This window comes from Dendrobates tinctorius, unplaced genomic scaffold, assembly GCF_039654945.1.
Source record: "Dendrobates tinctorius isolate UK_male_01 unplaced genomic scaffold, ASM3965494v1 ptg000171l, whole genome shotgun sequence".
NCBI classification, from domain to species: domain Eukaryota; kingdom Metazoa; phylum Chordata; class Amphibia; order Anura; family Dendrobatidae; genus Dendrobates; species Dendrobates tinctorius.
This window is the reverse complement of record NW_027361838.1, coordinates 22,837,435-22,860,583: the sequence shown is the minus strand read 5'-3', so window position 1 is coordinate 22,860,583 and position 23,149 is coordinate 22,837,435. Positions and strand designations below refer to the sequence as shown.

Sequence of the window (23,149 nt, the reverse complement as noted above, 5' to 3'; positions counted from 1 at the left end):
TTTGGGGTCCAATTTCTCCTGTTACCCTTAGGAAAATAAAAATTTGGGGGCAAAAATATCATTTTTGTGGAAAAAAATGATTTTTTTATTTTCACGTCCGAGCGTTATAAACTTCTGTGAAGCACTTGGGGGTTCAAAGTGCTCACCACACATCTAGATAAGTTCCGTGAGGGGGTCTAGTGTCCAAAATGGGGTCACTTGTGGGGAGTTTCAATAGTTTAGGTACATCAGGGGCTCTCCAAACGCACATGACACCCGCAGACCATTCCATCAAAGTCTGCATTCCAAAACGTCACTGCTTCCCTTCCGAGCCCCGACGTGTGTCCATACAGTAGTTTTCTCCCACATATGGGGTGTCAGCGTACTCATGACAAATTGGACAACAACTTTTGGGGTCCAATTTCTCCTGTTACCCTTGGGAAAATGAAAAAATTGGGGACTAATTGATCATGTTTGTGGAAAAAATACGATTTTTTTATTTTCATGCCCGGGCATTATAAACTTCTGTGAAGCCCTTGGGGGTTCAAAGTGCTCACCACAGATCTAGATAAGTTCCTTAGGGGTTCTCGTTTCCAAAATGGGGTCATTTGTGGGTGTTTCCACTGTTTAGGTACATTAGGGGCTCTCCAAAGGCAACATGACACCCGCAGACCATTCCATCAAAGTCTGCATTCCAAAACGTCACTACTTCCCTTCCGAGCCCTGACGTGTGTCCATACAGTAGTTTTCTCCCACATATGGGGTGTCAGCGTACTCATGACAAATTGGACAACAACTTTTGGGGTCCAATTTCTCCTGTTACCCTTGGGAAAATGAAAAAATTGGGGACTAATTGATCATGTTTGTGGAAAAAATACGATTTTTTTATTTTCATGCCCGGGCATTATAAACTTCTGTGAAGCCCTTGGGGGTTCAAAGTGCTCACCTCACATCTAGATAAGTTCCTTAGGGGGTCTAGTTTCCAAAATGGGGTCATTTGTGGGGGGGTTTCCACTGTTTAGGTACATTAGGGGCTCTCCAAAGGCAACATGACACCCGCAGACCATTCCATCAATGTCTGCATTCCAAAACGTCACTACTTCCCTTCCGAGCCCTGACTTGTGTCCATACAGTAGTTTTCTCCCACATATGGGGTGTCAGCGTACTCAGGACAAATTGGACAACAACTTTTGGGGTTCAATTTCTCCTGTTACCCTTGGGAAAATAAAAAAAATGGTGACTAAAAGATCATGTTTGTGGAAAAAATACAAATTTTTTATTTTCACGCCCGGGCGTTATAAACTTCTGTGAAGCACTGGGGGGTTCAAAGTGCTCACCACACATCTAGATAAATTCCTTGGGGGGTCTAGTTTACAAAATGGTGTCATTTGTGGGGGGTTTCCACTGTTTAGGTACATCAGGGGTTTTCCAATCGCGACATGGTGTCCGATCTCAATTCCAGCCAAAAACGTCAAATGGCGCTGCTTCCCTTCCGAGCTCTGCCATGCGCCCAAATAGTGGTTTACCCCCACATGTGGGGTATCAGCGTACTCAGGACAAATTGCACAATAACTTTTAGGGTGCTGTTACCCTTGGAAAAATAAGAATTGAGGGTGAAAAGATCATTTTTGTGGAAAAAATATGATTTTTTAATTGTACGGCTTTATGTTATAAACTTCTGTGAAGCCCTTGGGGGTTCAAAGTTCTCACCACCCATCTAGATAAGTTCCTTAGGGGGTCTAGTTTCCAAAATGGTGTCATTTGTGGGGGGTTCCCACTGTTTTAGTACATCAGGGGTTTTCCAATCGCGACATGATGTCCGATCTCAATTCCAGCCAAAAACATCAAATGGCGCTGCTTCCCTTCCGAGCTCTGCCATGCGCCCAAATAGTGGTTTACCCCCACATGTGGGGTATCAGCATACTCAGGACAAATTGCACAATAACTTTTAGGGTCCTGTTACCCTTGGGAAAATAAAAATTGGGGTGAAAAGATCATTTTTGTGGAAAAAATATGATTTTTTAATTGTACCGCTGTACGTTATAAACTTCTGTAAAGCCCTTGTGGGTTCAAAGTTCTCACCACATATCTAGATAAGTTCCTTGGGGGGGTCTAGTTTCCAAAATGGGGTCACTTGTAGGGGGTTTCCACTGTTTAGGTACATCAGGGACTCTCCAAACGTGACATGGCGTCCGATCTGAATTCCAGCCAATTTTGCATTGAAAAAGTCAAACGGCGCTCCTTCCATTCTGAGCTCTGCCATGTGCCGAAACAGTCGTTCCCCCCCACAAATCAGGTATCAGCGTACTCAGGACAAATTGCACAATAACTTTTGCAGTCCAATTTCTCCTGTTACCCTTGGTAAAATAAAAAAAATTGAACCTGAAGTATTTTTTTTGTGAAAAAAAGTTAGATGTTCATTTCTTTTTAAATATTCAAAAAAATTCCTGTGATGCACCTAATGGGTTAATAAACTTCTTGAATGTGGTTTTAAGCACCTTAAGGGGTTCAGTTTTTAGAATGGTGTCACTTTTGGGTATTTTCTATCATATAGACCCCTCAAAGTGGCTTCAAATGTGATGTGGTCCTAAAAATAAAATGGTGTTGTAAAAATGAGAAATCGCTGGTCAACTTTTAACCCTTATAACTTCCTAACAAAAAAAAATTTTGGTTCCAAAATTGTGCTGATGTAAAGTAAACATGTGGGAAATGTTACTTATCAAGTTTTTTGTGTGCCGTATCTCTGTGATTTAAGGGCATAAAAATTCAAAGTTGGAAAATTGCGAAATTTTCAAAATTTTTGCCAAATTTCCATTTTTTTTACAAATAAACGCAAGTTATTTGAATGAAATTTTACCACTATCATGAAGTACAATATGTCACGAGAAAACATTGTCAGAATCACCGGGATCCATGGAAGCGTTCCAGAGTTATGACCTCATAAAGGTACAGTGGTCAGAATTGTAAAAATTGGCCCGGTCATGAACGTGCAAACCACCCTTGGGGATGAAGGGGTTAATCAGTATAACAGTGGCAACCTGACACTGTCTGTAGTTTACTTAGCAAAAGCCTTTAAAACCTCCTGTTATGTTTGAATGTAACTATCAAGTAAAAATTGATTAGGCAATGCTAAGTGGGCATTGTAAATATGTGGTCAGCAAGGGACATGATATGAAATGCATTCCCTGGTGTTGCACATCATCCCTCTTCTGATCTCTGTTAGAAGCACTCCTATAAAAGTTTTTATCCTCTTAATATATTACAGTCATCATATTATACAGCACAGAGTACTTACAATTGCTCATTTTGACTTTCTACACAGCTAAATGGGTTTTTTTTCCATTGGGTCTATGACATCATGTGACTGAGAACAGACTCACTGAACTCTTTTAAGCTCTAGTCAAAAACAGGAGGTGAATTTTCCCGCATAATTCATAATTTACTGCAAAAGTCCTTGACAGGGGAAAGGAAAGAGCAGCTGGGTCAGGAGTTGAAGAGGGGAATGATTTTTGCAGGGGAAAAAAAAATCCAGTTTCTACATAGAGCAGAGAAAAGAAAATAATTGATATTAATCTACACCTAAAAAATGTGTTTTATCTTACAGATAGGGGCATGTGGCTACATAGACTCACTAATTGAAAACTGCTGCTGGCTAATTCAGGCGCTCAGTCTGGCTTGCACGGTAAAAGGGTATGATATCCGTAAGTGAATACATTTAATAATATCACAATTTTGTTAACTTAATTCAATGCATTATTTTCTTCAAAGTGGAAAATTAAGTTGCAAGATATTTAATGTGTGACGTGCATTAATTTTAATGACTTGCTATTAACCTCAACATCTTGGCCATTTCTCTTTTTTTTCATTTTTCCTTATCATCTTCAGAGAAGAAGTTGGTTTTTTTTTCATGTTTTTAAAAGCATTCTTTTTAACTTGTTACTTGTGACTGCAGAGACCCGTGTGACGTAAAACAGTGCCTTCCCGCCTCCCACCAATCCCGTAATAACAAAAACACCGACAGGCATGGATGGGTTGAACAGGTCGGTCACAGTTTATTACATTTATAAGCAGAGAGAGGCAAGTACAAATTCGCAACGGACTCATCGCTGAAGGTCCCGTCACTGACCGCTGGGCGAGGAAGCTGATGAGAGGTTACGAACCTTTGCCCCCCTCTACACTACCGCTGTGACGTAATAACAATAACAACATGAATAATAACTTTGCAAATACTTTTTTTTTTAATTTTAAACGATAGCCGCACCGCACATCCGCGAATCTATAAGGGAGGGAGGGTGGGACAAAAGCTTCTAAGGGTCAGTCAGGGAGAAAGAGGAAGTCTCCGACTCTAGCACCTGAATTTAACCCCTGAGGGTGTGGCCGGGCGCCCCTTCCTCTTTCTTCCCGTTGGTAGGTTGGGCGTCCCAATTATGGCATCACCTGGGGGGAGTAGTGGGAGGGGGAGGCACTACACAGAGTTTCTTTCTAGCTTAATTATATGGGGGCTCTGCAGTCAGATGCACGTTCCCTATACGGTGCCGTGCCTGCCAGACTGCAGAAACCCGTGTGACATAAAACAGTGCCTTCCCGCCTCCCACCAATCCCGTAATAGCAAAAACACCAACAAGCATGGATGGGTTGAACAGGTCGGTCACAGTTTATTAAATTTATAAGCAGAGAGAGGCAAGTACAAATTCGCAACAGACTCATCTCTGAAGTCCCCGTCACTAACCGCTGGGCGAGGAAGCTGATGAGAGGATTGAGCCCTGGGGGATATCGGGGAGGCCCGCGGCAAAATTAGGGGGTTGGGAGAGGGCACAGGGAGATGAGTGTCAGGACTCAAATGTCAGGACCCTGTCAGCGTCGGCAAACTGCCACGCCGAGCAGGGTGACTTACCCCCACTATGGGAGAGAGCGGGGTCCAATACAGTAGTGACGGTTCAAGCAGAAAGGACCTGCGGCACTGAAAATAGTAAGGAGTCCCAGGACCTAGATCATGTGACTGCAGGGGACGGGGCTTAGCGTCCTACTGCTGCAGATGATATAATGTACCTACTGCAGGGAAACTGTAGTAGAGGAGAGGAAAGCGCATGTCAGACAAGCGAGGGTTCATACACGGAGAGGGCTGTGTGGTACCAGAGGGACGAGCAGAGAATAGTCAAGTCACAGGCAAAGGGTCATAGACAGAGAGGTAGCGCAGTACAAGAGGGACAGGCGGAACTCGTAACAGGGACAGAACCAGATCAAAACCAAACAAGCAAGCAAGATATCAGGCACAAGGCACACGTACACACGAGGTCAACTAACTCTGCCGAGGGCAGGAGTATAACTGACACCGGACCTAGGTCAAGTGAGCATTAAATAGCCGTCCTCTGCCAGAGAGAGGCAGAAACAATTAGCCCCTGTCTGACCAGGACGGGCCAAAGACAAAGCCCATCCTGGATCATGACAGTACCCTCCTCTCAATGGGGGGGCCACTGGACCCCCGGGTCTCTCAGGATACTTGGTGTGAAAGGCCCGGACCAACCGATCCACATGAACCGATCGAGCAGAAACCTACGACCGGTCTTCAGGACCGTAGCCTTTCCAATGTACAAGATATTGAAGGGCACGACGGACCAACCTAGAGTCAACAATTCGTTCCACCTCGTACTCAGACTGCCCGTCTACCAAAACCGGTGGTGGGGAAGACGATGATCCCTCCCCACAGGACCTCACAGGTTTCAAAAGGGCCCTATGGAAAACATTGGGGATCCGTAAAGATGGCGGGAGACACAACTAAAAAGCCACCGGGTTAACCGCTTCGGTAATTTCATAGGGACCAATAAACTTAGGTCCAAGATTCGCAGAGGGGACCTTGAGCCTTGTATTCTTGGTAGATAACCATACCTTATCCCCAATCTGGAACACCGGCCCCACGGACAGCTTTTTGTCTGCAAAAAACTTATATTTATCCTGGGCCTTCGTAATGTTACTCTGGACCTCCCGCCATACCTCCCCCAACCGCTGGATAGTCTCATCCGCCCCAGGACACCCAGAGTCCAAACGGGAAAACTCTCCAAAATGTGGATGAAACCCATAGTTGCAGAAAAAGGGAGATGTACCCATAGACTTTTTAATGCGGTTGTTAAACGCAAACTCGGCCAAAGGTAATGCAGTACACCAATCATCCTGTCGGGCTGAGGTCAAGCAACGCAGAATTTGCTCCAGAGACTGATTGGTCCGCTCGGTCTGCCCATTAGTCTCCGGATGGTAAGCGGATGAAAAGGACAGACCAATACCCTACCTCTTACAAAATGCCCTCTAAAATCTGGAAACAAATTGTACTCCTCTATCAGACACCATATTAAAGGGTACCCCATGCAACCGCACCACTTGCTCAACAAACAATCTGGACAACGTTTCCGCATTAGGTAGAGCTGCCAAAGGTACAAAATGTGCCTGTTTACTAAACCTGTCCACCACAACCCAAATGACGGTATTACCCATGGAGGGGGGAAGGTTGTTGATGAAATCCATGGACAAATGAGTCCATGGTCTCTCAGGAATTGGCAGTGGTACCAATTCCCCGGCCGGCCGGTTATGGGGGGTTTTCGCACGAGCACAAACATCACACGCAGACACATATTCCCCAACATCAGAGGCTAAAGAAGACCACCAGAATACTCTAGCAATGGCCTTCCGGGTAGCCGAGATCCCTGGATGTCCACCCAGAACTGAGTCATGGAACTCCCGGAGGACCTTGAGACGAAACTGAGCTGGTACAAAAAGTTTATCCACCGGCTTAGCCGGAGGTGCAAGAGACTGGGCTTCCCGAATCTCCCGTTCCAACATATTAGAAATACCTGCCACCACCACCCCAGGCTGAAGAATGGAGGATGGAGGTTCGGGGGGGGGGGGGAAACTGGATCTAGACTGCGTGACAAGGCATCAGCTTTGACATTTTTGGATCCTGGCCGAAAAGTGATAGAGAAGTGGAATCGGGAAAAAAAAAGTGACCATCTAGCCTATCTAGGAGTCAACCTTTTAGCTGACTCAATGTAAGCTAGGTTCTTGTGGTCTGTAATTACGGTTATAGGATGGACAGCCCCCTCCAAACAATGCCTCCATTCTTCAAAGGCCAACTTCACGGCCAGAAGTTCTCGATTCCCAACATCATAGTTTCTCTCCGCAGGGGAGAATTTCTTCGAGAAGAAGGAGCAAGGTCTCAAATTAGTCAAAGTGGCAGGTCCCTGGGACAATACCGCCCCCACCCCCACCTCAATAATAAATGGTTCAGACGGGTCCGGTTGAATAAGAACCGGAGCAGACATGAAACATTTTTTTAAACACTGAAACGCCGCTATCGCTGCGGCTGACCAATTCTTGATATCGGACCCTTTTTGAGTCATGTCTGTGAGGGGTTTAACCACCTGTGAGAACCCCCTTATAAATTTGCGATAATAATTGGTGAATCCTAGGAAACGCTGCAGAGCTTTTAAATCACAAGGTTGGACCCAATCGACAATGGCCTGCACCTTTTTAGGATCCATGCGATACCCCTCAGCAGACACAATGAACCCCAGAAAAGATAGTTCCTGTACAAAAAAATAAACATTTCTCTAGTTTAGCAAAGAGACAGTTCTCCCGAAGCCTTTGGAGGACTGCTCGAATATGACCAATGTGAGCCTGTTTATCAGGAGAGTAGATCAGTATGTCATCCAAATACACCACCATAAAACATCCAATAAAATCAGAGATCACGTGATTTATAAAATTTTGGAAGACCGCTGGAGCATTGGTCAGACCGAAAGGCATGACCAAATATTCAAACAACCCTTCAGTAGTGAGAAAAGCAGTTTTCCACTCATCTCCTTCCCGGACTCGGATAAGGTTATACGCTCCCTGTAGATCTAATTTCGAAAACCACTTAGCTCCGGACAACTGGTTGTACAAATCAGGAATAAGTGGGAGGGGATACGTATTTCTCACAGTTATCTTATTTAACTCTCGAAAATCGAGGCATGGGCGTAAACCACCTTCTTTTTTTTTTTACGAAAAAGAACCCCGCCGCCACTGGTGAGACAGAAGGACGAATGTGTCACTTACAGAGACTCTCGGAAATGTATTCCTTCATAGCAGCCCGTACGAGACCCGAAAGGTTATACAAGCTGGCCTTAGGCAATTTAGCACCTGGAACCAGGTCAATGGCACATTCAAATGGGCGGTGTGGTGCTAAAACCTCAGCCTCTTTTTCGGAGAAAACGTCCGTATAGTCTTTTAGGTACTCCGGAATACCTTCCAGACCCACGGACGACACAGACACAGTAGCAAGACATTTTTCGGAACAATAGGGACCCCATTTAACAATGTCCCGAGATTCCCAATTAATCACTTGATTATGTAATTGTAACCAGGGGAACCCCAACACCAGTCCCGCAGGCAGGTTGTCCATAACAAAGCATGAAATATGTTCCTGGTGCAAGGAACTCACTTTAAGGAGAAACTCCTCTGTAAGAAATATGACATCATTCTTAGTCAGTGGTGTTTTGTCAATGGCAACAACGTGGATAGGAGTCTCCAGCCTAACTGTCCCTAACTTACACCTGGACACCAAGTCAGAGTCAATAAAGTTCAACGACGATCCGCAATCCACGAAAGCAGAAGTGGGTGTGGAGACACTCCCACAAAAAAGTTCCGCTAGCAATAACATTTTTGAAAATGGAGAAAAAGGTACCTGAGAGCCTGTGTGACCTCCACGACAATGACCCGGGCTCAGTCGCTTGCTGGTCAGTGGACAGGAGGAGCAATCCTTTTTCCAATGTCCGGAATCACCACAGTGAAAACAGCATTTTCCCAAGTGCCGTTGTCTCTTTTCTTTCTCCTTGACGTCGATGGTTCCCATCTCCATGGTTTCCAATGTAGGACTGGCTCCCCTTCCTTGGGAAAATAACGGGGTTTCAATCTGCATCACTCCCCTGGCCCGTAGCCTGCGATCCATTTGGACGGCTTGTGTCATAGCATCCTCCAGGGAATCAGGCGGAGGGTGGAGAGCCAAGGCATCATTCAGACGTTCAGAAAGGCTTCTACGGAACAAACCCCAGAGGGCAGCATCATTCCAGCAGACCTCAGTAGCCCAGCATCTGAACTCTGAGCAAAACCACTCGGCTGAGTGCTTCCCCTGGCACACACTCATCACCCTGTCCTCAGCCATACGCATCCGATCAGGCTCATCATAAATATGCCCCAAGGCCTCAAAAAATGCATCCACAGTCATAAGTTCAGGGGCAGTGGTCGGAAGGGAGAAAGCCCAAGCCTGGGGAGCTCCCCTTAACAGAGACATAATGACCCCCACTCTCTGACTTTCATCCCCAGAAGAGTGTGGTCTCAATGAAAAAAAAAGCTTACAGCCCTCCTTGAACACTTTGAATTCCCTTTTATCTCCAGAAAAGGTATCTGGTAACTCAACCGGAGACTCAGGGGAAATTAATGTAACATCCCGAGCCCCCGATGATAAAACCCCCTGCACAGTGTCAGCGATCAACTGCTGAGACTGAGCCAGGGCGAGTTGTTCCCCCAGGAGTCTCTGAGACATCTGAGTCAGGTGCTTTACCTGCTCTGAAAGAGCGTGCATAGGATCCATCACACACACAGGAGAAAGGGAGCAGAGAAAAAAAATGGTCACGGTCAGTTATAATGTCAGGACTCAAATGTCAGGACCCTGTCAGCGTCGGCAAACTGCCATGCCGAGCAGGGTGACTTACCCCCACTATGGGAGAGCGCGGGGTCCAATACAGTAGTGACGGTTCAAGCAGACAGGACCTGCGGCACTGAAAATAGTAAGGAGTCCCAGGACCTAGATCATGTGACTGCAGGGGGCAGGGCTTAGCGTCCTACTACTGCAGATGATATAATATTAGTACCTACTGCAGGGAAACTGTAGTAGAGGAGAGGAAAATGCAGGTTAGACAAGCGAGGGTTCGTACACGGAGAGGGCTGTGCGGTACCAGAGGGACGAGCAGAGAATAGTCAAGTCACAGGCAGAGGGTCATACACAGAGAGGTAGCGCAGTACAAGAGGGACAGGCAGAACTCGTAACAGGGACAGAACCGGATCAAAACCAAACAAGCAAGCAAGATATCAGGCACAAGTACACACGAGGTGAACTAACTCAGCCGAGGGCAGGAGTATAACTGACACCGGACATAGGTCAAGTGAGGATTAAATAGACGCCCTCTGCCAGAGAGAGGCAGAAACATTTAACCGCTGTCTGACCAGGACGGGCCAAAGACAAAGCCCATCCTGGATCATGACAGTGAGCACACAGGCCAGACATAAGGTCTTTTAACCATTGCTCACCTTCCTGTGCTGCCCTCTGTCGCAGGGCCTCAATCAGTGCTTCAGACATGGCTGCTGGGCAGATCCTGGAGGTCCTTGGAACAAAAGCTACTAAGGGTCAGCCGGGGAGAAAGAGGAAGTCTCAGACCCTAGGACCTGAATCTAACCCCTGAGGATGTGGCCGGAAGCCCCTTCCTCTTTCTTCCCATTGGTCAGTTATATTGGTCCCAATTATAGCATCACCTGGGGGGAGTAGTGGGAGGGGGAGGCACTGCACAGGGTTTAATTCTAGCTTAATCATATGGGGGCTCTGCAGTCAGATGCACGTTCCCTATACGGTGCCGTGCCTGCCATAATAGTCCCCATCATCTCTGGTCGTCTGATCACATGTGCTACACATAGCAGTGTGTCAGCACTGCTATCTATAGTGAAAATTACAATCTCCTATGAATGCTGGGCACGGGCTGGCTTTTACAGGAGTATCGTCATGACGCGCACGGGGTGTCTTCAGGAGACTTTGGGTTGTCACGGCAAACCATCATATCACAGGAGCGCCAATGCACTCGTGAAATGAAGCTCCGTCCTCACAATGTGTGTTAAATGTACATCATATGTTGTGAAGAGGTTAAAGTTGTATGTTAGAAATAGCATACTTCTTTAAAACCATATCTCGTATGTCAATATATTCATTTTTTGCCTGTTGTCGCCCTGCATGTGTTATACTAAAACCTTACGGGGAATACAAAACCTGTGTTTTGCTACCAAATCTGAGAGCAACATGATGTAGGGTTGGAGACCCTGATTCCAGTGATGTGTCACTTACTAGGCTTTTTTGCAGTTGTTTTATAAAACCATTGTTGTATTAACAGGAGATTATCATTATTATTTCGGACAAATAAATACTTGACCATAACTCATAATAATTGTGATTTTGTAATGTAAATCTATCACGAAGAGTGTATTTTTTATCTGAAGTAATTTGGTCCAATACATGTGTTCTTAGTGATATGTAAACTGTCTGTATGTTTTTACAGCGGAAGGAAACTACTCTACATAAAGCAAAACCATGACTGCATAGGTTAAAATTAATTCTTCTTGCGTCTTAGTCTGTAAAAATATGAAAGCAATTACAAATATTTCTATAGAATTACTTATATGGGATTTTTTTCCATTTTTTTGCTCCATTAGCAACTGACCATAAAACTTGTCAGTTACCAAGTGGTGAGGCTGGCATCATCTGGGACAGTATATGTTTTGCCTTCCTCTTACTGCAAAGACGAGTGTTCATGAGCTACTACTTCCTACATGTAGTTGCTGATATCAAATCTTCCCAAATTCTTGCTTCAAGGTATGTGATAGATCATGTTTTATACACAATGCAAACATAAAAAATGTAACGAGTAGTTTTACACAACTTTTTTGGGGGAAGGAAACAAATAAATGCATTTGTCAGTACAAAAATGGCGAATGGTTGGGAATGGCAGTTATTACGGTGATAGTATTTTGTGCCGTACATTGCATACGGCAAATGGGTAGACTTTCTGTCTAAAAAGAACAAAGAAGATTGATGATGTAGCAAGTTGATCGATGTTCGTTTTGCTTCATTTACAATCATCTCCATTGTTTGGGAATGAATGATTTTTAATACTATGGTTCGTTCACATACAGTTTCATTATTGTCGGCTGCACATTTCGGTTTGCATGGGGTAATTTTAATGTCTTCCATGAGATGGGATTGATGAAAATGTGTACACAGACAAACTTTCGTCCACCTTTTATAATTAGCCTCTGTAGAAGGACATTTAGATTTCCTGATACCGCGACAGAGAGGGTCCAGAAAATTGCATCATCTGGTTACCTAAACTCCTGCACTGATTAGAACTGCTTCAACATCCTTTTAAACAGTGCAGGTTTTCCTTACTCTATCATTGCAATGGTTAATCAGTTCAGTTGATCTCCTGCAGCTCTCCAGCTTGGATTGTCTCAGCTGTTCTGTGTTGACCCCTCCCTTCTGGTATATATGTTTTGGAGTTGCCAGCGATTGTGGTTCTACTTCCTGGTTTGGAGTTGTAGGATAATTTCAGTGTTTGTATTTGTCAGTTGGAGAGTTTTTCAGGAGATTGGTGCAGCAGTTGGTTTCTGTTTTATCCTTATCCACTCCCATTTGATTTCTTCCTTCCTATTCCTCCCCTATCTCCCACTCTGTCTTTTTGTGAGTATATTTGTATAATTGATGTTTTCTTTTATCCCTGACTGTTAACCCCTGTCTGTCTGGTTAGTATTTTCCAATAAAATTATGCCTCATACCTCCCTGGGTGGGGGAGGTAACAGATAAGGGTTAAGATAGAAGCATATCAAGGTATGAGACCCTGACATCTCCACCATCCGGGGTAATTGGAGGCAGGGACATGGATGGCCAAGGGTGCCCCTAGTTTGAGGGATTGGGTAGGTGCCCACAGTCCCTTGTCACTGCTTGTTAGTCGTTGCATCAAAATGGGTAAACTACCTAGTGTCATTTTTTTTAATAGAAACAGCCTGATACAGGAGTTTGGATCCACAAGAAATAGTATTAATCACAGCAAATTTCATTGAAAAGTGCAAACTCTTTAACTTTCCTTTATCTCTCTTCAGAGGGGCGGAACTTTTTCAGGCCACTATTGTCAAAGCTGTAAAGGCAAGACTTGAAGAAGAAAAAAAATCTATGGATCAACTGAAAAGACAGTATGTGGATATATAAATATTTTTTAGTTTATGAAATAGCATTTAAATCAATTAATTCTCAAACAAAAAGTTAGAAGTTTTTAAATTATGTGAATAAAAATTCAGAACTCTGATTTACAACAAAGTTAAATTAGGAATTTTGTGTTAAGAATAAAAATACTCATGTAAGTTCTCAGAATGGTCTGAGATCTGACTTTTTATCACAGAATTGTAACCCCTTCATAACATGTGACACTACATGTTTGGTCCCCCATGTATGGAGAGAGCCAGGAGCTGATCTCACACCATAGTTAGGAGATGCTGGCTGTTTACATAGCCAATATTTTCCTGTAAAATTAGCATGCGGAGTTAGCTTTGATTGCTGTTATTTAACTGTATAAATGCCGCTAACATTCTTTGATAGCTACATTTAAACAGTGTGATCACCTTTACGCATGCACTGGTTCCTATTAGATTTCCCACGTCACTATCGGAGGGAAATGATGGGTTGTCATGGTATGTTGTCATCAGCTGTTATTGTCCTCCTGTGCACTCTGTACTTGAGCTTCATAGGAGAATGTAATTTTAATTTTATGTTGCAAAACCATTCCAGGTTCAAGTCCCTTAAATGAACTAAAAAATAAAGTAAAAATATTACAAAAAAAGTTTTAGAAAATATATTTAAAATATCTAATCGTCAGATAAAGTCCATTCTATCAAAATATGAATTTAAAGGGAATCTGTCACCGGAAGTTGGAGGCCTATGTAAATAGCCTGGGTCCGGTCCGATGGGCGGTGTTTCTTTCTTCTCCACCCCATCCGTGGCCCCCGTCCGTGATCTTCTCCAGTATTCTCCATAGTTCGAGCATGCGCAAAGCAATCTTGCTTCACACACGCGCAATATGCTTTGCCCAACTGCGGGCAAAGCCGAAAATCATTACTGCACATGCGCCGGTTCACTATGTCCCGGAAGTATTTCGCTGTCTTCCGGGACATAGTGAACGGCGCATGCGCAGTAAGGATTTTTGGCTTTGCCCGCAGTTCGGCAATGCATACTGCACGTGCGCGAAGCAAGATTGCTTTGCGCAATGCGCACGCGTGAAAGATGGAGAAGGGTACTGGAGAAGATCGTGGACGGGGGACACGGATGGGGTGGAGAAGAAAGAAGAAACACCGCCCATCGGATCGGACCCAGGCCATTTACATAGGCCTCCAATTTCCGGTGACAGATTCCCTTTAATTAACCAGATCGGTAAGCGCTGTAAAGAGAAAATAAATTAAAATACCAAATGTCAGTCACCGGCACAAAAAATGCAATTAGAAGTGATTAAAAGACAATGTATCAATAAAATCGTCAGCTCACCACACGCATGCAAAAAAACAGGCTGTGGTACATCTCCATTGACAAAAACATTAAAACATTACAGATCTTGGAAACTGGTGACACAAATGTATATATATTTCTTTTTTTACAAATTTCCTATTTTTTCATTGCTTAAAGAGGTTGTCCACTACTACTAGGAGTTTTTCTCTATGAGTAGGAGGCTGATGTGCAGTACCCTGCCATGGCCACTATCAGAAGACAGAACAGCTCCGTAACTGAGCATTTTCGATCAGCAGATTCCGCCATTGACCCCGAGATCAGCTGATTTGTGGGGATACCAAGTGTCGGACCTAGACCGATCAGACATTGATGATCTGGTATAGGTCATCAATGATAAGATAGTGGACAACCTCTATAAGTAAAAAAAAAGGAAAAAACCCATAAAGTTTGATATAATTCTGATCTGGAGAATCATGTTGTCAGGTAATTTTTACAGCACAATCTATGCTATATCAACCCAAAAGACAATTACAGAATTGGATTTTTTTTTCTCTATTTCTTTTCATCTAGAGGTTTTTTCTGTTTTTCACTGCATTGAATTGTAAAATCAATTGCATCATTAAAAACAACAACTTGTCCAGCATTAAACAAACCCTCATATCATTATGTCGGTAGAAAAATAAAAGAAAGTTATGGCTCTTGGAAGAAGTGGAAGGAAAAAAAGTGTAGAAATGGAAAGTATTCTGATTTGGAAGAGGTTACTGTAGCCCCTTCCATACTTCTTGAATAATGTCAGTGTTTGAAAAATCTTGAAATAAATATGTAGTGAAAACAAAATATTCATAGTCATCTTTGGGAGAATTTCATTGCACAGCTTAACGTCATTGGTATTGATTGCTTTTACAATGTGTTGCATGTGCACTGGACATGTCAAAACACTCTTAATTTTGCCAGGATGGATCGAATTAAGGCAAGGCAAGAAAAATATAAAAAAGGTAAAGAAAGAATGTTGAGTCTTGCACAGGAGTCAGGAGAAGGCCATGAAATTCAGAAAGCTGATGAGGATGATGATGAAGGTACGGTACTTTTATTTAGCAAGGTAATTGAACATTTAAGGTTGAAATGTAAAATTGCAAATTTAGTAAATGAAATAGCAAAATATTTGCATTAGGTGTTATTGAGGTTTTGTAGATTTAAATGTTTTGTTAACATTCATGCAGTTTATTACATCAATACAAAAAGGGTTAAAAGCTGTTATTTGAATATCTAAACACAAAATGAATTTGTATAGAAATATAGTTTTAATATTGATTACAAGACTTTTTTTTACATGGGCTGTATAACCTACATCTTAAAGCATTGATGACAAATGCCACATTCTAGGCCTACTTGTTTGAACAGAAGATCTACCATTTCGGAAAGACAAGAGAAATGGCTGCAGATGTCATTTTTCTGCTAGACCCAATAAACAAAATACAATATAGATAAAAAAAGATGGCAGAATTACTTGCATATTGAATGCAGCACACCATTTCCTTTCTTCAAGTCTAATATTAACAAAACTATGCATGAAAATTACTTGTCTAGATCAGCCAATCAGTTTGCTGTAATTTTTCTCCTAAAATGTTGCAATGAGAGCTGAAATTTTAGGAGCACCCCCAGTTAACTCCACATTTCCTCTACTTAGTTTGTATGTCAATACTGGAAGACTTAATGACTTTTGATTCAACAATTAATTTTCCCTAAAGCCCCCGTCACACAAAGCGATCTAGCTAGCGAGATCGCTGCTGAGTCACAATTTTTGTGACGCAACAGCGATCTCACCAGCGAGATCGCTGTGTGTGACACTGACCAGCGACCGGCCCCCCTGCCGGTATCGCTGATCGTTGTTGGAATACCCTGGACATTTCTTTGATCGCTGGTCTCCCGCTGGCCAGCACGCATCGCTGCGTGTGACAGGCGGGAGACCAGCGATCAGCGCGCTGGTAACTAAGGTAAACATTGGGTTTCTAAGTAGCGCACCTCACTTAGAAACCCGATGTGTACCTTAGTTACCAGCGCTGATGCAGGGAGCTGGTAACCAAGGTACACATCAGGTTTCTAAGTGACGGGCACTGCTTAGAAACCCGATGTGTACCTTAGTTACCAGCTCCCTGCATCAGGTGCTGGTAACTACCGTGTACAGCGACGCCGGGCGCTCAGCGTCGCTGGTGCTGATCGCTGGTGAAGCTGTCTGTTTGACAGCTCACCAGCGATCATGTAGCGACTCACCAGCAGCGATCCTGACAATTTGATATCGTTGTCGGGATCGCTGGTGAGTCGCTATGTGTGACGGGGCCCTAAGGGTTGTCTAGCACTTAGATAATCAGCTCTCATTTATTTAATTAAAAGCTAAGCTACAGTGCCCAAAACAGTTACTACACAGGGTAGGAGATCTGGGGTGTCTCACCTCTGTACATTCTTTACATCCAGCCATGGTGGAACCAGCAAAACCGCTGGTTGTGTGGGTGCTAGGTGCCATATCCCCATCAATCTGATATTGATGACCTATCCTAAGGATAAATCATCAATCTCTAAATCTTGGGCAAATCTTTAAATCATATTTCTTAATGTATCCAAGGATTAAAGTGTACATATAATAAAACAGACAAATGCAATGAGTTGTCTGTATTACATACCACTGTAAAACATGTGAATGGATTGTCATCAGTATCTGACCTTTGTTTGGAAATGTTAAAAATCTCATTAACATTAATGTATTAACGTATTTCATTATAGGAGAAGCACCAAAAGAGAAAGTCAAGGGCAAAAAAAAGCAGTGGTGGCGTCCTTGGGTTGATCATGCTTCCAGTAGGTTTTCTTGATCATTTACCAAGTATATGGATTTGGGCCTTATATCCTTGACCAGAATAGTCTGTTTGTTTTACTGCATGGTTTAGACTTTGTGTCTCCACAGAAGGTTAAGTAAATTACTACTAGGAATGAGGGGCGTCTATTACTAGGAATGAGGAACGTCTATTACCAGAAGAGGTCAGATTTATGTGCTAATGTGAGCTTAATGTGGTCTTGGTCTAAAGACTGGTGCAGTATCTGTTATGGCATAGGATAAACAGGCACTCTAGTGATTAGTTTGCCAGACTAGTGGGCTTTACCATAAGATAATAATTTTGATCAAAGTTTGTACATTACACTATTGTTACTTACATTCAACATTTGTGTCCATCCAGTTCTTTTTTGCCAGATATGGACACAATAAGTGGCAAAGTTGGCCATACACATCCCCTTGAGAGAGATAAAAATTACATTTATCAGTTTTGTTTAAGATCCTTAAGAGTATGACAGCGTATGTGGAGTCACAAATAAACTGTGCAAAATTATTCTCTGTTCTGACTAACTGTACAAGACTATATTGTTGAAGAGACCGGTCAAATCCTTAAATTGTGACATTGGCCTCTATTTTCTGGTCTTCTAGAAATGTTTTCATTATTTTCATATGTGCACATGAGTCGGGTTCACTGACCCTACATTGTTAAATTAAATGCAAACATCATCTTAAGTCTGACTTTTATCCCTGCATCCCCCTTGAAATGAGGAAATGTCAGGGTACAGTTTTGTAAGACTTAAAAGAGTTATACCAAGTTTGGGTGTTTGGGCTCACCTTCTCGCTACAGAATAAGAGACAACGTCTCGATCTCTTGGGATCCGACCACTTAGACCCATACGATATTGAGAATCAAATCTATGAAGAGCCCCTTGTAAATGAAGTGGTGGTTAATCATGTGTACCTCTGCTCCATTCATTCTCTATTGATTCACTGGAGATAGCTGAATGCATTGTTTCGTCTTTGCACTCCCATTAAGATTTAATGGAGTTGATATGCACACGATTGATCGTTGCACCAGTCTCTGGATCGATTGGGGTCCCAGTGGTTGGTGGTGATAACTTCTAAAGTTGGTACAACTCCTTTAAAAGGGTTTTCCAGAAAGATAATATTAATTGCCTATAATAAATTAATGTGACACCAATGGGGGTTCAATTTCTGGGACTCAGTCGATTAGCTGATTAAAAGGGCCATGGCACTCCAACAAGTGCATAGCCTCTGTTATTTGAAGTGGCTCTGCCAGATTCTGTGCTCACTGCAACTTAGTCCAATTCATGTAAAATAGGATTGAGTAACGCACACTATTGCTAAAATGTACTGCTCTGTGCCTGGTAAAAAATGACAGACATACAGAACTCCCTAAAGCACATGCCACCCTCAATGTGGGTGCCTAAAGCTAGACCCTCTCTGATGACCTATCCTAAGGATATAGGAATAAAACCCTAATTTGCCCTCTTTTTTACTACCTGTTTTCAAACTAGGCCATGTGGGGATCTTGGATTTTAGTAGTATTTCTTATTTAATGACAAAATAATGTGTAAAACTGTAGTCCTGGAGAACTTGAAAATAAAGGCCAGCTCATTGAAATTGTCTCCCTTGGCTGCCAATAAAAATGTTATAGAATACATTGCTTTATATATCAGTGTTTGGCAGTCAATGGATTCTTGGAAACTGTGTTATAAACATGGCATAAAGTGTTGCAATTACAGTTTTTACAACATGGAAATGTGCATTCTGAAACAATCCAAAGTATAAATGACATTATGCTATGACAATATTTTATCCCATATTTATACTCACACAGATTAGAAAACCAAAGCCGTCTCTCATAAATGTATTTTTAAGAGCCCTATTCTAGAATATGCTACACATCAGATCCACTAACATGATGAATAGGACTCTTATTAATATAATTAATTTATAGTATAAGGAAAAAGCCTTTACTAAGTCTGCAATGGGTATGTATCACTAGCACTGATATTTGGGTCTAGACTGTTAGGTTCAGTTCATTTGGGCAGCAGTGATTTTGCCTTTGGACATTTGGATACTATTGCTTTAGGGTCTTTAAGCCTAGTGTAGCTGATGCTTCTGTCTGGTTCCTTTACCGGTCAGCATCCTAAAACCCTTACTTATTCTTCAATTTCCAGTATCCTCATTAATACTATACCTTTTATCACTCTTAAGTGTTCTTACTGATAGTAGTGTCATAAGACTCTAAAGACACTGGTGCCCAAATGATCCTGTGCTTTATTGTCATTGCCCAAATGAACTGCTTCCCTCTGCAACATTTCCCTCTCATTTTGCTCTTATTATTACATATTTAATATCTGGACAGAAACCTGCAGCCTCGGTTACAGTAAGAGTGACATGTAGTAGGACTGTCTTCCATGTAAACAATGAACTATTACTTATTCTTAGTAACTTGATCCTATGGTCAAGTTTGTGTCCAGAGTCTTCAGTTGTGACTCAAAACGTCTCATTGAGCCCGATAGGAACATTTTTTTCCCTAAGCTGTAAATAACACAGCTTTATAGCGTGATGAAACATGACTAATACTTATATTCGGTCAGCAAAACAAAATCAAGTACTGTTTATACATGCACATATACGGTAAGGACTGTGTGCAATCTTTATTTTAGTGTTTAACCAGAAACCTTACACATAGAACATGCCGTACATCACTTTATTTCTGAACATTCGACATTAGCGTCTACTGTAGCAACTTGCTAGAAAAACTCCACTGCAAAATACATTTTTTTATTTCACTTTTTCTATGTATGGTAAGTAGTTTTAAAAATGTACCCAAGCCTTATTATATTCTAAAAGGAGACAGACACATACACACGTGCGGCTTGCTGCAATTCCATGTATTGTTTAGTACCTGTTGAATTAATGGCAAATAATAAGGGCAAAATGTCCATTTCTGAGAGTTTCTTTCAATGATTGTTACCTGAATGTTAAAGAGTAACTGTCACTTTAATTTTCATTTTATAAATCAGTAGTACACATGAAAATGAGAAACTTTGTAATATAGCTTATCAAAGAAATCTTCTTTCTCCTCCTGGATTGATCTTTCACTCTCAATTCATGGGTAAAATCTGGACAGTCTATGTTCAACGAATGCAGATTTTCCCTTTACTGAGATTGGAAATAACAGTTGTTTAATAAGTTTCTATGTAGATGGGAGGACGGAGGAGCTTTGCCTATAGCTCCGTCTGTCTACATGGAAGTATATCAGTAGTGACTTCCATCTCCTATCTCAGGAATGTAACAATCTGACTTCACTTGAATTCTGATTTTTACCCGTGAATTGAGAATTTGGAGATTAAAAGATCAGTTTAAGAGGAGTAAGAAGCAAAATTCTCTGATATGATATATGACAAAGATATTTATTTTAATGTGAACTATTGATTTATAAAATATAAATGTAAGTGACAGTTTCTCTATAAGCTTCAAGCCACCCATTACTTCAGCGGTTGTATCTGTACATAGAAAGTAATGACGTGGCTGCTGTTGAGTAATGCTCGTCATCTCACCATCTTTCATTTTGCTATCTTTGTGTTTTCTTAGGCTTGGTGAAACCATAGGCAATGCTGAAATAAAGGTTCTGCTCAAGGATATAAGACATAGGTTATTTAATATATTTACTAACATGGAGGCGAAAAGGTCTTTCTTAATTTACAGGCACTAATCCAGCTTTTAAACATTCAGGTTTTAACACGCTGTATCTGAGTTTTTTTCGTGTTCACAATTGACAAGCTGATGTTTTTTCTCTGGTGAGGGTTTGGTCGGTTGTAATGAAAGTTTTCACTGTAGTAAAGCCAAATGTTGATGTACTTGTGAATGTCTATGGTGTCCTGTATGTGCTGAGTGCTCATGTTAGTGGTAAGATTTTAGAAACAATAATTTTGGTGGTAGTAAAATGCTTCACTGCTTTTCTACAAGTGAGTAACTGCTTTATTTTACTTAGTGGTCAAAAGCGGCGATTATTATTTATTTGAGACGGACAGTGAAGAAGAGGAAGAAGATGAAACGAAGGATGAGGATGAGGTCAGAAGAAAATCTGCTTTTCAGGTAGGTATTTGTGGAAAAGAAAGATGTCTTGTGCACGGCAGACACAAAAGTTTTGCTGTCAAGACAAGCTTGATAATAATTCTGTTTTATTGTCTTCTATGTGTATAAAGACTGCAATGAACATGTGGTTTCATTCAGTTTCAATGCTGCTTGCCTATAGCATTGACAAAACCCTTTGTTCTGGGAAAGGTGTTTTCCATTTATGTCTGTCTTCACTTTTACTAGGAGACTCGTGAAAAATAAAGTTTTATCCAGAGCTTTTATTTTTCAATAACACAAGAAAGAGAAAAGTGAAGAAGCAAATCTTGGCATTGCTTACCGTTGCTTGAAAAGCTTTTGTTTAAATGAATTACAGTACTTACATGTGACTTGATTCTTTTTTTATCTTTATAATATGTATAGTAATGTCTTCTGTAATAGAAGAATAAAACTCTATTTTAACTAATGTGAAATGTACAGATGTTGTCAAAATTATTTCCTTTTCCACTGGTTATTATGTACAATATTGTAAAAATTGTGCATTTTCTTACTTATATTCTTCAATTATTCCTGTTATTAGAATTCTAATTACTAGAATTAGAAAAAAAATAAAGTAATTTGCACAACTTGATGGTACATTTAGCTGCTCTCTTATCTGAGCATAGCCACTATAGGATGAAGCTGAAAGCGTAGCTTGCTGTAATTATTAATAATTATAATAATTATAATACAGATTATGCTACATCTGTATATTTCTACACACAATATCATGCCTAACATAGGTTGCATTTTACAATAATTTTTCATTGTATCAGTCTTGCAAGAACTAAATACATCAAGACTCTGGTGTTGTAAGTTTTAATAAACTAAGATTAACTGTGCATGATGATGTTAAAGAAAAGAAACCACAATTAACCTGTGTGTTCGTTATAATGGTGTGATATAACATATTGAATTTTATGGCATCTGCTATTTATGCCTGGCCACTAACTAACCATGGACTGGCTTGATTCGAGGCTCACATAGTAACATTGTTCACGTGCTTTAATGTATGATTACGCTACAATCATTGTATACTCATTGTTTCATACTAATTCCTATTGCTTTGTCCTTCTTTTAGAGAGCTATTGGAAAGTTTGCTTCAGCCATTTTAGCCTTGCCAAAGTCTGTCATTAAACTGCCTAAAACAATTCTTCAGTATTTAATCAGAGCTGCAAAGGTATTCATCAGGAAATTAAATAGAGTGTGCTAACTGTGTTGGTAGGGGGTAGTGCGTAAATAAACTGTACCCTTCAAAATGCCTCCTCTGCATTTCTTCTTCTTTAATTGTATGGGCACGTGTGTAATCAGTATTAAAATCAGAACATTAGTCCCTTTTAGTATACCAGTAATCTATTTCTAATAATAGCAAATTGTATAACCCCAACACAAAATTTGATTTTGTTTTTGTAGAAATGCAAATGTAGGCATTGTTATCTTTCCATGACATTCCCATTACTGTTATTGAAAGGTAAAATCCAAGTGCATGTACCAAATAGACGTGGAAGTAGAAATAGAATTTCCCTTCTTTCGTTTTTTATTTTCTCAGGAAGCTGGTAAGACTTTTTAATAACCAAATAATATAGAATTTGCAAATGTGCTACTTAGGTTATGTTAAAATCATTCCAACTTTTGTTTTGCTTCTCGAGAAAGAAAGATTTGTACTTATACAACCATTTGCCATCATTTTCGTTTTTTGGCCTCATTGATAGAAAATGCTCAATACAGTTTACCCTTTATATCTTACATAAATAGATGATTTAAGCTTAAATTGATATCGAAGGCAGTTCTGTCAGTTATAAGTCAACAGTATCATATGACAGTTTCAGAATAAATAGTGGCTTCTGACACATGTACCC

The 23,149-nt window shown here is 41.3% G+C and overlaps 1 protein-coding gene across 1 annotated transcript in view; it reads left to right on the top strand.

The window, feature by feature from the left end:
• The window catches only part of PIEZO2 (piezo type mechanosensitive ion channel component 2), a 438,513-nt gene that overhangs the window by 295,698 nt on the left and 119,666 nt on the right, over positions 1–23,149 (top strand). Inside the window, exons 26-31 of the mRNA XM_073550976.1 lie at positions 3,584–3,680; positions 11,482–11,641; positions 12,925–13,014; positions 15,272–15,393; positions 17,096–17,167; positions 21,169–21,272. Of these exons, the coding sequence (XP_073407077.1) occupies positions 3,584–3,680; positions 11,482–11,641; positions 12,925–13,014; positions 15,272–15,393; positions 17,096–17,167; positions 21,169–21,272 (645 nt within the window). The remainder of the gene's footprint in view (positions 1–3,583; positions 3,681–11,481; positions 11,642–12,924; positions 13,015–15,271; positions 15,394–17,095; positions 17,168–21,168; positions 21,273–23,149) is intronic.